The following is a 14,951-nucleotide window of genomic DNA, read 5'->3' on the forward strand; positions in this document are numbered from 1 at the left end:
TCACTTTGAAGTGCCAATATTACTTTCAGTGAAGTGAAAGTCACTTAGTTGTGTCCGACTCTTTTCGACCCCAAGAATTCTCCAGGCCAGAATACTGGAGTATTCTGGGTCGCTGCTGCCTTCTCCAGGGGATCTTCCCAACCCAGGGATCGAACCCAGATCTCTGGCACTGCAGGCGGATTCTTTACCAGCTGAGCCACCAAGGAAGCCCAAGGAAGAAGTTTACTTCTAGTAAACTGGTTTCAAAAACACTCGTTTCCATATGGTCATATTTCCTACATTGTGCCTTTTGCTCAATACATATGACAGATGTTGAAACAGAACTAATTCTAGGAGGTGCTGGCAGTAGCAGGCGCATGTTTTGGCCACTCTTTGGGTGGGTGTATCTCTGTTCCCTTTGGAGATCCAGCCTCCTCTATTTCAGAGCATCTATTTCCAGTGGTTATAGAGAGCAGAGGTGGGGCTGCTGCCCCAGCCAGGCCAATCAATACATTTCACCCCCAGCTATGGTGACTGGTCCCCGAGACGTATGTGACCAAGTCTGACAGGGAGACTAATTCTGGTACTTTTGTAGAAAGGAGAGGCTGTCTTCCCACTGCGGCTGCTGAGTCAACGGAAGTCAGCCTGTGTGTGTGGCATTAGACAGACAGACACGAAGGGAGCAGAGCTGAAAGGCGAAGGGAGACGATTCTGGTGACACCTTCAGCAGCTCTAAGCAAAGCCCTGAGTATTTCGAATCCTCCTGGACTTCAGTTACACAGGCCAATTTAATTCCTTTTTTGCCTAAGCTAGTGTGACGTGGACTTTTATCATCCATGATGGAAACGGTCCTAATACATGGGGTTATTCACCTTTGATAAGCAATTAAATCATCAGTTTTGTGTTAAATCAACAAAATTAATATTTCAAAGTATCAAGTACATCTTTATCTTCTGAAAGTAAACTCCTGAATTATGAAAACTACAGGGAGTACTGTGTTCTATCAAGCAAAGAACGTGGCAGTGGCAGTGGGAAAATCATTACACTGCCTCTTCCCTTAAAACCAGAGGTTTTCAGGTGGTTAGGATCTCAAGTTGGAGAAGGAAATGGCAACCCACTCCAGTGTTCTTGCCTGGAGAATCCCAAGAACGGGGGAGCCTGGTAGGCTGCCATCTATGGGGTTGCACAGAGTCGGACATGACTGAAGCAACTTAGCAGCAGCAGCAGCAGCAGCAGGATCTCAAGTTCACTTCATAGGTGTCCCCATACTTGAAAATTGGGTTTTTAATTTAAAATCAACTTCCCTGGTGGTTCAGTGGCTAAGACTCCCCACTCCCAATGCAGGGACCACGGGTTGGATCCCTGGTCAAGGATCACATGTCATAACTAAGACCCAGCACAGCCAAATAAATAAATAATCTAAAATAATAAAATAAAATCAATAGACAGCTTTCCCCAATCCAAAATGACCTAAAATAACACAATTTCTCCAAACTGCCAGTGTCTCAAGGCAGACATGGTTTTGGTTTTACTGTCACAGGAATGCTATGCTTTGGTCAAACAGCCAAATTTCCTCCCAAATACATACTTTGGGTCTCTGGGCTACCAAGGGAAGGAATGGGAAAGAACCTTTCTCCTTTCCTGGGCCTCATGGATAGACTTCTATTACAAGCTTGACGAGCTGTTTATACAGCACAATGACGTGTGCAGCTGCATGCGGAACTGGATGACTATCTCAGAGGCACACAGCATGCAGGAAGAGAGCCACTGTCTGCCCAGCTGCGCTTACAGATGCACACAGGGGTACACACATCAGCCTGCAGGTTCCAGTGCGGAGGCCAGACCACTTATCCGATCGTCTGACCAAAAACCCAGATCACAGAGGGGAAGTGGAGGGCGGGAAGCCCTATGCGTCATTTTACAAACAGATCCTTGCACAACCACCGGGAAATTCTAGCGCAGGAACGGCTGCTAATTCTCCCAAAGCAGATACAGTCTGAAAGCACACAAGGTTAGCATCACCAGAAAGTAAGAACAAGTTCCAGGGACGCTCCACTGTGGCTAAACACGCTTGCAATGGAAAGTTTCCTAGTCCCTCAGGACATCGCCGTTTCTTGTGGTTTCTAAACCGGGACTCTGAACAGAGGCCGGGCCACACAAGCCCCGCCACCCTGGTTCTCCAGGCTCTTTCAAAATAATGTAAGTTCAATTAAGACAGAGGGAAGTTTCTATTTTAAACAGTAAGATCAGCTGATCAGCCAAAATCTGAAAAAAAAAAAAAAAAAAGATGTCTGCAACTTAGGACAGTGGTCCTCTGACATGTACTTCTGTGGATCTTTCACTGGGGTTGAAAATCCTGACAGAATCTCCTTATGCTGTTTAGGGAGACAACATGGGACAGGAGTAGAAAGAAAATCACTGCTATGTACCTGCGAAGCTTACTCTTAGCTCCACTTTTTCTAACATGATCGACATCAATCAGATACACTAACAGACTTTCCAAGTGCTCCCTAACCTGAAGGGAAAAGGATGTTTAAAAAAAAAAAAGGAAAGAAAACCAACACCTTCTTTTTGAAAGAAATCATCCCTAAAATAATAAAAGCCTGTGGATTTTCACTTCAGTCAGATTTGTGAAAAAATCCTGGTATTTACAACAAGATTTTACAGCTTTGCAAAAACAAATGTAGAACTTTGCGTTAATTTCATTTAAACAAATATACTACTCCTCAGCATACCAACCTACTCTATCCAGTTGGTCTGTAGGCATAACACTAAATATTTTGAAGTTCTGTATAAGATAAAGGCACTTTTCTAAATACACCTGTTCTGCATAAGATAAAGGCACTTTTCTAAATACACCTAACTTCCCCATTTAAAAACTCTAGTTTGGGTTTGGATTTTCTAAGTTGCCACACACAGGACTATTAAAATGATTTTCACTTCTTTTCCCCCCAAGACTTCCTGTGGGAGGGCTTTGAGGATTTAGAAGCAAACTCAAAAACAGTATGAAGGGTGGACTTCAACACCACCCTTCAGGGGTGTCTTCAACAGCAGGCAGGTTCTCAAAACAGAAGCAGGGAGGTCCCGGGAGCTCAGGGGAAGGGCTGACCCTGCTGCGCCCCACCGCCCAGGGGACAGAGCACACGCGACCGGCACTCACCACCTTCTCCTTGGACCTCAGGACCCCCAGCTTCCCGAAGCGCACGTGGAAGGGCGAGCACTGGTAGGAGCCATCCTGCTGTCGCACAACCACCACGTCGATGCAGCCGGACAGCGTGGCCTGGTTGATGCCCTTGTAGAGCTCCTTCACCGTGACGATCACCTGCCCCGCCAGCTGCCCCACATAATTCATGGTTTGAGACTAAAAGAGACAGAACAGATTGGATGAGATGTTAACACTGAGTTTGTGGATCTAATGACAACGGCAGAGAAAAAGCTGCAGTGACGATGTGGCCCACGTGGCCCCCAGACTATTATCCACCCCGTGACGCTCGCTCCTCCGTGTCACGCTGACGTGGTAGCTACACACGTCCACGCACGGGCAGCCCCAGCCCGTCCACCGTGGAACTGAGAGGCGGCCCAGCTGGGCGTGCAGAAGTCCCCTTCCCTCTTTCAGCATCTCGGATCAAGCCTGCTACCACGAGGTGCTTCCCCTCAAAGTACAGAACCTGCAGGAACCACCAAGGAACCCCGACACCATTCAGCCCTCCTGCCCGAGACAGCTGGGTTCTGCGTAAAATGCATCCACTAAGGAAGAAGCCATGCAGAACAGTGAGTGAAGATCACCCCCGAGAGGAAGCTCCTGCCGAGAAGTGCGTGAGAGATGGGTTTTCTACAGAATTAAGACTATGGTTCAGACACGCTAGGTTAAACAACCGGTGAGCAAGGCTGGGCTGAACCGATTTATAACAAACCCTTCAGAGCTTCAGCACAGCTCACTAGAACACACGTTCACGTGCCACAAAGTTCAAAGCACAGAAAAAAGGTTTAATCCTGTTCCTTAACGACAATTCACTATTTAAGTCAGGACCACCAGACTGCAGAGTGTCCTCCAGGAAGGGTCAAAAAGGTGAGGGTTCCTGCCTGGGGCGCAGGGCCCCCATCCATTTCATCTGACCACAGGATGGGGGCCTGTGCCCCAGGCTCTTCCGTTAGCCCCTCTTTAGTCCTAAGGTTGTCAAATTTCATTTCCGGTGACCCACACAATCACAGTTCATCCATTAGACACTGGCTCTCCTGGCAGAGTGTCGAAGCACAACCAAGGAAAACACCTTCCTGAGGAGAGGAACACAACTCTGACAAAGAGACACTCCCCGCCTCAACTTCCTTTGAAGCAGAGACACGACGGGCTCTTCTGCAGAGGATTCACTATCAGCACGGCTGCTTCTCTAAACCCGGATCCAAAGCTTTGATTGTGAGATCAAAGTTACAGGCTCAGAAAAGTTCCCAGAGAGCACATTCTAGCTGTAGGAAAGTCCAAATCTGAATTGGAAGGACACACGCCCTGCCTGCACAAGCCCAGGGCCCCCAGCGCCCGTGTCGCAGAGATGCCCACAGCTCTTCACAGGAAAGCCGGCGCCTGGACCCCGCTCAGACACTCCTTCCTGCTCTCGTGAACGGCTATCAAGGTCTAGTTCCACGTCACGGAGCCGAGCCACAATAGTGTCACCTGGAAAATGCCCTGAGTATTTTAAAGCTAGTGCCAGCAAGGCCCCAAAATGCACCTACAGAAAGAGCTGGCTATGGGGATGTAACCAGCTGGGGAACTTACCACTGACAACAGAATGCAGTGGCACGCGTCCTTTACGAGGTGAGCTCTGCAACAGGGACAAGTTGCTATGATTTCAGCTCTAGGATAACTGAACTCGACAGTAAGGCCAAATGAAGCACGTATCAAGTGCTGGACAATGATTTCTTGAATGAATAAGGGAATGGACAAACCAACCATCACTAAAAGAGAATAAAAAAGTAAGAAACGTGTGGAGTGGATATAGTGTTTTATCAGAATATATCAACGTCACATATTTTTTAAACACTGATCTTTTTAGGTTGTGATAACTGTGGATTCACACACATGCAGTTCTAAGAAATAATATGAAGAGATACCGTGTATTCTTTACCAGCTTCCCCCAGTGGTAACATCTGGCAAAGTTCCAGTGCAGTTATCCTAATTGGGCGTCAATAGTGACTCAATTAAGACTGAGAACATTCCATTATCACAAAAGTTTGTCCTGTGGGCCTTTTATGGTCACACACACCTGCTTTCCCTCTGTCGGCTCTCCCTCCCGAATCCCTGGCAACCACTGATCTGCTCTTCACTGCTGAGATTTTTGCCATTTTTAAGGAGGGTACAGGATCACACAGTACCTAACATTTGGGGACTACCTTTTCCTGCTCATATTTCTACGGAGACTCATCCATGCACCAACAGCTTGTTCCTCTCTACTGATGCTGAGTATTTCATGGAGTAGATATATGCAGTTTACTCATTCACTGGTTGAGGAACAGCTGAGCTATTTCAGATTTTTGGTTATCACAAAGAAAACTGCTTTAAACATTCCTCTATGGGTTTCTGTGTGAAAATCAGTTCTCAGCTGACTGGGGAAAATGCCCAGGAAACGTGAGCGCGGGTTTGAATGGGACTTGTCGACTTAGTTTTTACAGACGCAGACACCAGAGCTGGTGTCCACTCCCACCAGCCGTGTCTGAGAGACGCAGCGTCTCTGAGTCCCTGCCGGCACTTGACACTGTCACTACTTTTCATCACAGCCCTGATGACAGGTGTGTAGGGACACTGGTTTCACTTTGCATTTCCCTAATGGCTAATGATGCAGAAAATTAAATTGTGTGATATAAAAGAGCACTACAACTGATTTAGAGAATAAGTGAATAAATATATTTTTGTTCCTTATTTTTGGGGTCATGGTGCACAATCTTTATATGTTAAGAGTGTCTCCAAAAACAGAAGTGAAATAAAGTTTAGTCTTAAGCAGTTCATCTTTTCACTCTCTTTTAGTATTTTTCAGCAACCTAGAACAGTGCATCAGAATTATCATATTCTGTAGGTGATACATGTTCACCAACACCCTCTTGGCCTGTCATGGCACATATGTTAAACCAACAACACCCACATCTTCGTATTATGCCTGACAGTAGCAATTTTAAAATGAGTTGTGTTACAAATCTAAAAAGAATTTCATAACAAATCATACAGCCCTCTTCCTAAAGAAACTGAAAAATGATAACCTGAGCATCTACATTCAGACGTAAACGACCACATTATAAACTAAACGTGTAACAAGCTTACATCAACTAGAGGACAGAGCCCATAATTAAACGCAACTATGTCTATTCAGGATGGTTTTAATTACCATGGATAAAGGATGGGCTGCTATACAAGAAAGTCTATTGTGTAAACGCCAGTCGCTAAATGCAGAAAAATGCAGGCTGTCAACTGGTTGGTTTCCTCTCAGCAGATATAAAACAACCCCATCCATATAATGAAGCTTGGAGAACAGAGTAAAGGGAGGCCTGGTGCCACCGCCGGGGGGCTGAGCCCCCCGCCCCTCCCACTCAGGCTGCGGAAAACACTGGCAAGCCAGCAAGAAGCCCTCATCGGGAACAGAGTTGGCCAGCACCTTGATCTTGGACTTCCCAGCCTTCAAAACCAGGAGAAATAAATCTCTGTTGTTTAAACTACCCAGTCTGAGGCCTTTTGTTACAGCAGCCTTAGCTGCCAACGACTCAAGTATCTTCTGCAGCATCACACGCTAGATGGCTTTCCAATCCTGCATGCTTCCAGGGGACAGAGACTCACAGCCCTTTCCCCAGGAGGCACTCCAGACAGATGGCCCTGGCTGCTGTGTCCACAGAAGCCACACCGCACATGCCCCACCCTCCTCTAATGGACCCCTCCACACACCAGGGAGTTCACTGCACAACCGCAACCAAGTCTCATCTCTTCTGAGCTAAGCATTCTTAGTCCTTAAAATAAGTGAAATGACTGGGTTTCCTTTCATTTTTATAACAAACTAAAGAATTTACTTTCCTTAAATGGAAGATCCAAAACTAGACACTAGGGCAGGCACAGACAGGCCTGACTGATGTTCAGTCCACGCAGTGTGCAGTGCAATTGGGGCCAGGCAGCAGCACATTGCCCACGGGCTGGCTTACATGTCAGGGGCTCCCGAGACAGGGAAGGAGGCGCTGACAGATCACTAACCACAGACGGTAACCAACTGAGACACTTAACAGAGGCCAAATGGCCCTTCACACATAAAACTCAACAGACCAAATCGCATGATGTTATCTCATTATCAGATTCTCCTTATCAAACATTTTAATGTAAACATACACTAGCATCTGGAATAATAGCTGGGAGGTTTCCAGATTCAATCATTTATCAAAAGTTTAAAGATTTGCTTAGCAGCTTTTCCTGAGCATCAGAGAAACTAAAGTCAACCATCATGATATGCAGTAGAGACTTATAAACAGGAATGGATCAGTAGGTGGTTCAAATACAAATCCCCTCTGATAAAAACTGGCCCCAAACTATTTAAAAGTGACATGTTCAATCAAAAATCACATTTATTAAGAAGAGTAACCTCAGAGATACAGGTAACTGTTAAAATATTACGATTTCTAAATTGTTATCAATACAAAAATGGATACACTGTAAACCACTCATATATAATTAAAATCTGTACTGGAAGTTTTAAGTAAAGTGAAAGTCACTCAGTTGTGTCCGACTCTTTGTGACCCCATGAACTCTACAGTCCATGGAATTCTCCAGGCCAGAATACTGGAGTGGGTAGCCGTTCCCTTCTCCAGGAGATCTTCCCCACCCAGAGATCGAACCTGGGTCTCTCACATTGCCGGCGAATTCTTTACCATCTGAGCCACCAGGGAAGCCCAATAATGCTTGCCTTCATAACGCTGGGTACTGTATTAGTTAGCTGGTACTACTAGTTGAAGCCGAAGCTTCAATACTTCGGCCACCTGATGCAAAGAGCCGACTCACCGGAAAAGACCCTGATGCTGCGAAGATGGAGGGCAGAAGAAGGGTGTGACAGAGGATGAGATGGCTGGATGACATCACCTGACTGGATGGGACATAAATCTGAGCAAGCTCTGGGAGATAGTCAAGGACAAGGAAGCCTGAGTGCTGCAGTCCAAGGGGTTGCAAAGAGCTGGATACAACGTATCAACTGAACAACAACTAGTTACTACCTCTAACAAACACAACTGCAGTTGTTACATGTCTATCGCATGTCAGGGGCTGTGTTAACCTGGATGTTATCTCATGTAATCTTCACAACCACCCGGGACTTTGGTATGGCACGAGGCAAGGAGGCCCAGCAATGTCCAAGACTGTTGCACTTCGTCACGAAGCTGATAACCAAACTCAATCTGATTCTGGGGCCTATGTCTTCAACAGCATCTCTAAGTGACAGAACCGTCATCTGTCACTGATGATAAACGCCTTGACAAAACCCCCAGATTTCTTGCGTTCCACAACGGGAGTATTATTTTCATGTAATGCTACTCAACCCCACAAATAAGAAGTGATTACAGAGTCCAGAGCCATACTGGCCCTCCTGTCCACCCGCAGGGTTGACCATCCGCCGGCTGCTGGACTCCCCTCAGGTTAGGAAGTGTACATCCTGGGAGATCGCGAGGGACAGAGAACAGCTTTTATCAGAGGACTTACCCTCAACATTGCAACCTCTGCTCACAGACATGAGGAACGTGCTAAGAGGGGACAGAACCTTCTAGAAACTTCAGGAAACACCAACATACTGTGACCTTGCCCGGTCCAGCTTCTACCTATGCTCCAGGCAACCAAGCTTGCATTCTGCACTTCACATCCCTCAAGAACATTCTCAAACACACTTCACCCAACCTCCAAGGGGATCTGGGTCTCCCAGGGCAGACTCCTAAGTGAAGGCTGAGCCAGACAGCACTGCCTGCCTCCCCCACCCTGCGGCTCCCCCAAGATCTGAGGGCCGCTCTGCAGTCCTGACAACTGTCCAAGGATCCCTGAGTCCTCCAAGGGGTCCATACGTGGACGTGGAGGGGACCCCAGCCGGCAGGAACGTCACTTCCCCGAAGGTGGGAGATGAAAGGTGTCTGCTGCAGCATCTTCCAGGCCTGGGAGGGCAGGGGCCCAAGCACCCAGGGGACGTGCTGTCCTTCAGGAGCTAAACTCAATCAGGACACCGCCCGGGGCCAGCAGATGCTTGGGACAGGGTCCCACTCAGATTCAAGGCAGCACCTCACTTGACATCTCTCTGTTTTGCTTCCTCCCCATCAGAGCAGACCGCCAGTGGCTTTTTCTTACTTTGCAGTAGCTGCCTTTAATTCTTACTTTATAAACTCAAAGCAGGAAACAGCAGCATGAGGAAAGGCCTTGCCCTCAATGAGGAGAGCCCCTGAGATCCAGAGCCCCACAGAGCAGACAATCTGTGAGCCCTTCTGGCCTCCTGGAACCCCAAATCCATGAGGAAAGGACACCTAAGCATCCCCCACTACGCACGGCCCCCAGCATCCCGTCCAGAGCACAGGGCCAGGGCCCCGAAGGGCAGGGGGCTCCTCCACACCCCCCACCAGGACCACGAGGCCCCATGTGCAAGTCCACAGACCAAAACCCAGGGTCCCCGGCAGAGTGCCTGCACACACTGAGCGGTCCAGACGACTCCGTTAGGACGGAAAAGGGGGGCCACGAGAGCCTCGTGCGGGGAGGTCCCTCACAGGCTAAGAACCATCAACGCAGGATGAGTGACTCCTTCAAGGGCAACACGACAGAGGACTTGTAATTTGCCGGCGAAACGGCCACCATCCCGGGCTGTGTCTGGGAAGACTTTCATACAGCTGGACAAAACCAAGACCGGCTTCATGCCAGGCACCAGAGTGAGACCTTGTGGCAGAAGTCCTGTGCTCTTCCCCCAGAATCCTGGGTCCAGCAAGAGACAGCAGCATAAACACCGTCTTCATTTACAGAAGACCTTGTGATCACGCGGTCCTGGTGACTGAGGAAGATTAGATAAGGAAGAAAGAAAACCTGCAGGGGAGAGTAAGGAAAGGCTTCAAGAGGCAGAACGTACTTGTTTTTGGGGTGAAAATGTCATTGGGGTTTACCAGGCCAAGCAAGGGGGGTTCCCGGGGACAGTGACTGGGAGGGTGTGGAGAGCCTGAGGCGAAGGGGAGGTGATGCAAGGCCTCAGACCCGCCCTTGGGCATGGGCCGGCCAGGATCAATGCGTGGGTGGGGAGGATGACGTAGAGGCAGAGACCCCTCAGAAGCTCCCATGGCCCATTTGAGGAGAGGAGACACAGAGGAGGCAGAGAGGCAGCGGGACCAGCGACGGACCCCAGGCAGACGTGCAGGCAGGGCAGCTGTCGGGGAGGAGCACGCCACCAACTCCAGGCAGGGCTAGAAACACATCTGGCACCTCGCTGGGATTCAGCCAATACTGTTTAAGTGAGTGAACAAACCAACTTAGAGGGAAGCAGAAAGGACGGACTTGGTGGGGATCTTCCTAGCAAGGTTGAACTTCAAGAATTTTACTTATTACATTGGCTCAAAATTTTGCGTATGTGAAAATCACACTGAGCAGTTTTTGAAAATGCAAAATTTTCCTGAATTTTAAGCAAAATTTCATAACTGATTATGAAAATGAGCCAGGTAAGGCAAGCAGAGCTCCATGCAGGGCAGTCTCTCTGATAAAAAAAGCCACGCCTACTCTTGCTGCTTCCCAAATCAGCTTCATTGAAAGGACTCCATGGACACTGAGCCCCTCAGGTGCTAGAAGACAGGGTTCTGGACTCTTCCTGAGCCTGGTGTCTGGATGTGGAAGGGTCCTTCTGGAGGGACCCAGATTTAGGAAGGGTGTGGTATTCTTTGGGCCCCAGTATTCTTTGGGGGTTCTAGTCAATTTCCTGTAGATTATGAGCCTATCAGCTGTTTTTCTAAAAAGGAGCAACCCCATCATTTTCACTATCTGAAGGCAGCCAGGTCCCAGCTTCATGTCTCCAAGGACCACACTGCAGCTTGGGGCTTCCCAAGGACCAGTCCAAGGAGTGGTCCTTGGACTGTCTGCAACAGACTCAAGTTATGGAGGACAGAATGCAAGACTCCTAAGTCCCAGTGCAGACATAAAACCGGAAGTGGGCCCCTAAGGACCTGTGACTTCTAGGGACTTCCAGTACCCATGGCAGGCACTTTCTCCTCCCAACCCGATGAGGTGTGCTCAGGAAACCAGGCTGCTCTGGGCTACAGTCTGTACTGTCCTCCAGGCACACCTATCACCTCGAGGTTGGATCCAGACTCCACAAACTCTGAACTGCATACACTTCAGTGAACAAACAGCTGACCTGATCATCTTATAGGACTTGGAAGTCTAGGACTAGCAGCTGTGGCTCTATCAAAAGTCATGTATAAAAAACCAGGCCTGGGCAGATTGCTTTCCTAGGGGTTCAGTCCCTAATCACAATTCACCACACACTACTCAAATCAGCCTTCAGGATATGTCAGAAGATAGAATTTTCCAATCAGTATTCTCTTTTGGAATTGAACAGATACACGATGCAGTGGTGAGCTCAGAAGGTAATACAACAGGGCTCGGGCATCACAACACTCTCATCTCTCATCCTGTAATGAGGGACCCAGGCCTTGGTTGGCATCAGCTGGCTGACGCGCTGGGGAGACACTTGACTCAAACTGGGCTTAACAGATAGCCAAGCCACCAGCAATGGCAGGGTGAGCCCCCTGAGCACTGACCCCGGGGGCCACCAGATTATGACACAGGGGTCCACAGCCTTGGCTCCTGCCTGCCCTTCCATCATCTCTCTGAATGACCAATGGTCACAGTCTTCTTTGTTTCCTTGACTTGTTCAGAGTCCATTTCCAATGTCCGTCCACAAAAGACTTACATACGGACAGGCTGGCACCGACGCTGACTTGATAAAGCCACCCTGAGCCCTCTATCATCTCCCTCTGCCCCCAGAAAACACCCTGGGAAGAAAATTAGCAAGAAAACATCCCCAGTGTAACCCAGTGAAAGTTTCTACTGAACAACTCAGACTTTTTTTTTTAAATGATAGGACAGGAAACTGCTTAAGCTTAGCCACCAAGGCTGCTTAGTTGATAAATCGGGGTTTTGAACCTGTCACAACACACTTTCTTTAAGGAAGATTGGAAGCACAGATTTCTGCTCGCTGCGCTCACTTCTCTATGAGTTCACCACACTCACTATCTACCAAGTAGATGAAGATTATCTTGGGCTGAGTAAGGTTCAGATAGGGGAAGACACTCTGCCACCATAGCAATACATGCTCTTTTCTGAGGGGAGGCCTTCGTTATATCAACTGTTCGCTCCAGCTTTTTAAAGGGACAACTAAAGGAAGGATCTAAGTGTCATCTATTTCATATTCAAAACCCATCAATTCCCCACCCTCGACCCTCATCAGCAGCCCAACAACTTTCTAGGCAACCTTTCAAAATCCAACACCAATTTTCTTCTCAATCCATCAACTACTCTGGCTGTTGATCTAGTATTTTATTTGAGGAGCAAGGATGTTTTAGGCTTCTTGGATGAGAAGGAAATGGGGACAGCTAAAGCCTGTCTACAAGAGAATGTGAACACCTAGAGCACAGGGGAAAGAAGAAACAAACGAGCTGGATGAGAATGGTCAGGAAGGAGGCAGGAGGCGGCGTGAGGCCAGGTGGGTCCAGGGCACCTGCCTCTCCCCTCACGGCCGGCAAGCCCTGCCCACGAGCTCACTGTCCAGCCCACCTTCAGACCCTCAGCTCTGACCAAGAGAAGTGTTGCCACTTCACCACTGCCCCAGATCGTGGCACGGTGGCTCACGGCAGGAGGTCCTTAATAAGTATTTTTGGGTCAAGGAATGGATGGAGCGATGGACGGATGATGGTGAGGTCTGGTGACCAGAACAGCAGAGAGGGAGGAGGAGCACACACCACGTGCTGCAACTAACAAGAGAAACCAGAGAGGCAGGGAAGACACTGGGTATTTGTAACTGTGTATTTAACACATGCATATATTCTTTAAAAATGCCAACAGTGGAGGCCAACCCATCGTTCCATGAGCCATGCTCAGATTTAGAAATCAACACTTTTCTCCCGATGCTGCTGAAGCTCTCAGAGAAAAAGCCCGCAGGAATCTAGTCTGTGTGGGTGACAGTTAAGAATGACACCCGCCTCCGACGGGGTGAATCTAAAAATAACCCCATGAGAACAAAGCACATCCGTGCAGGTCTGCAGGTCCCGGCACAGAGCACCCAGCCCACAGCCTGGGGGGAAGTCAAGCGCTGGGCAAGACGGTCACAGAAAGCAGGTGACAAAGGACACACTTAGCTCGTCGTTTTCTAGCAGACAGACCATTTACAGGAAAGCGCCCAACACCACAAGGTGCAGCCGTCACGGTACACGGCTGGTCACAGCAGTTTCACTTTCCTGAGGCTCAGCAATGTACCCGGGGCATTCATTTCCTTCAAGAAAACTGCCAACAGAGCAAGGGGAGCTAAGACCCCCTGGAGAAGGAAGTGGCAACCTACTCCAGTGTTCTTGCCTCGAGAATCCCATGGACAGAGGAGCCTGGCGGGCTAGTCCATGGGGTCGCAGAGTCAAACACCACTGAGCGACTGAGCACACAGAAGGGGAACTACAGGCTCAATCTGACACCTATCCTTAGACGTCACGTAACAAAATTAGTGGCAAGCAGCACAGGAGGACAAGGAGGCCCCGAGGACTTTCCTCAACCTTCACACCTCCCCTCTGACCAAACGTGCTTCAAACCAGCAGCTCTAGAAACTGAACGCTTCTCATTCCTGCATCTCTCTTTTCCCGCTTTTCCCTTTACTCCTCAAACCGCAAAGCAACGAAGCTTTCTGGCAACTAGTTCTCACTCTTCCTGTCACAGGTAAAATATGGCCAGCTCTCATCTACCTGTACCTGAGGTGAGAGATCAGAATGTCACCAGAGTTGAGAGAGAAGCGTGGAAGTACAATCATTATGTGCTGAGTTTAAGATTCTGTTTATAATTAATCATGAAAGATATTAGTCAACCCTTGTGTAATGGTTATACCTATCAATACATGAAAAATAGCTAAATGTTTATGCCAACTCTGCTATGAAATATAGCTGTACTTTGAACTATTCAAAATAGATTTAAAAAGTGAGATGTACTTTGCAAGGAGTAAAATTAACCCTTTCAGAGTATACAATTTTAACCATGCAACCATGAAAAAGTCACTACAATCAAGAAAATCAAGACACGGAACTACACTGCTGCCTCAAATGCCCCCAGGCCCTTTTGCAGCCCATCCTTTTACCCTACCCCAAGCCAACCACTGACCTGTTCTTTGTCCCTATAATCTTGGCTTTTCCAGAATGTTTCAGGGATGGAGCCATTGAGTACATGCCCTTCAGACTACAGCTTCTTCCACTTAGCATCATGTATTGAGACTGACTAATATTCTTGCAGGTATCAGCAGTTCATTCTTTGCTGTTGTTGAGTAGTATCCCACTGTAAGAATGTCTTAAAGTTTGTTTATCCATCCACCAACTGAGAAACTTTGGGTTGTTTCCAGTTTGGGGAGACTACGAACAAATGAAGCTACTAGAACTGTGAACAGGCTTTGGTGTGGACAAAGTTTCGCTTCCCTTGGGTAAATACTTAGAAGTGGTATTGTTTTAAAGATACCTTTGGTGCACCCAGGGGAGTCTGCTAATAAAATCCCTCCATAAATTATTTTACAAAGTGGTAATAATTTAACCGTTTCATGAGTTAGGATTTTCATTCATATGTGTGAGTTACTTAAATTCACTTACACTGGTGAAAATTCACATTCTTCATTTGTTCGTGCCCTAACATTCTGAACTACACACATCCTTGAGAAACTACACATAACATAAGCTACAATTCAGTGTTCTTCCTCATGTTGGCCATGGGG

General features: G+C 47.8%; 1 protein-coding gene across 5 annotated transcripts in view; it reads right to left on the reverse strand.

The window, feature by feature from the left end:
* Positions 1–14,951, reverse strand: part of LPIN2 (lipin 2) — a 76,337-nt gene that overhangs the window by 31,448 nt on the left and 29,938 nt on the right. For all 5 annotated transcript variants that reach the window (XM_070778869.1, XM_070778873.1, XM_070778870.1 and 2 more), the window contains exon 2: positions 3,140–3,340. In XM_070778869.1, coding sequence (XP_070634970.1) covers positions 3,140–3,331 — 192 coding nt within the window. In that variant the 5' untranslated portion in view covers positions 3,332–3,340. The remainder of the gene's footprint in view (positions 1–3,139; positions 3,341–14,951) is intronic.

This window comes from Bos indicus, chromosome 24 (genome assembly GCF_029378745.1).
Source record: "Bos indicus isolate NIAB-ARS_2022 breed Sahiwal x Tharparkar chromosome 24, NIAB-ARS_B.indTharparkar_mat_pri_1.0, whole genome shotgun sequence".
NCBI classification, from domain to species: domain Eukaryota; kingdom Metazoa; phylum Chordata; class Mammalia; order Artiodactyla; family Bovidae; genus Bos; species Bos indicus.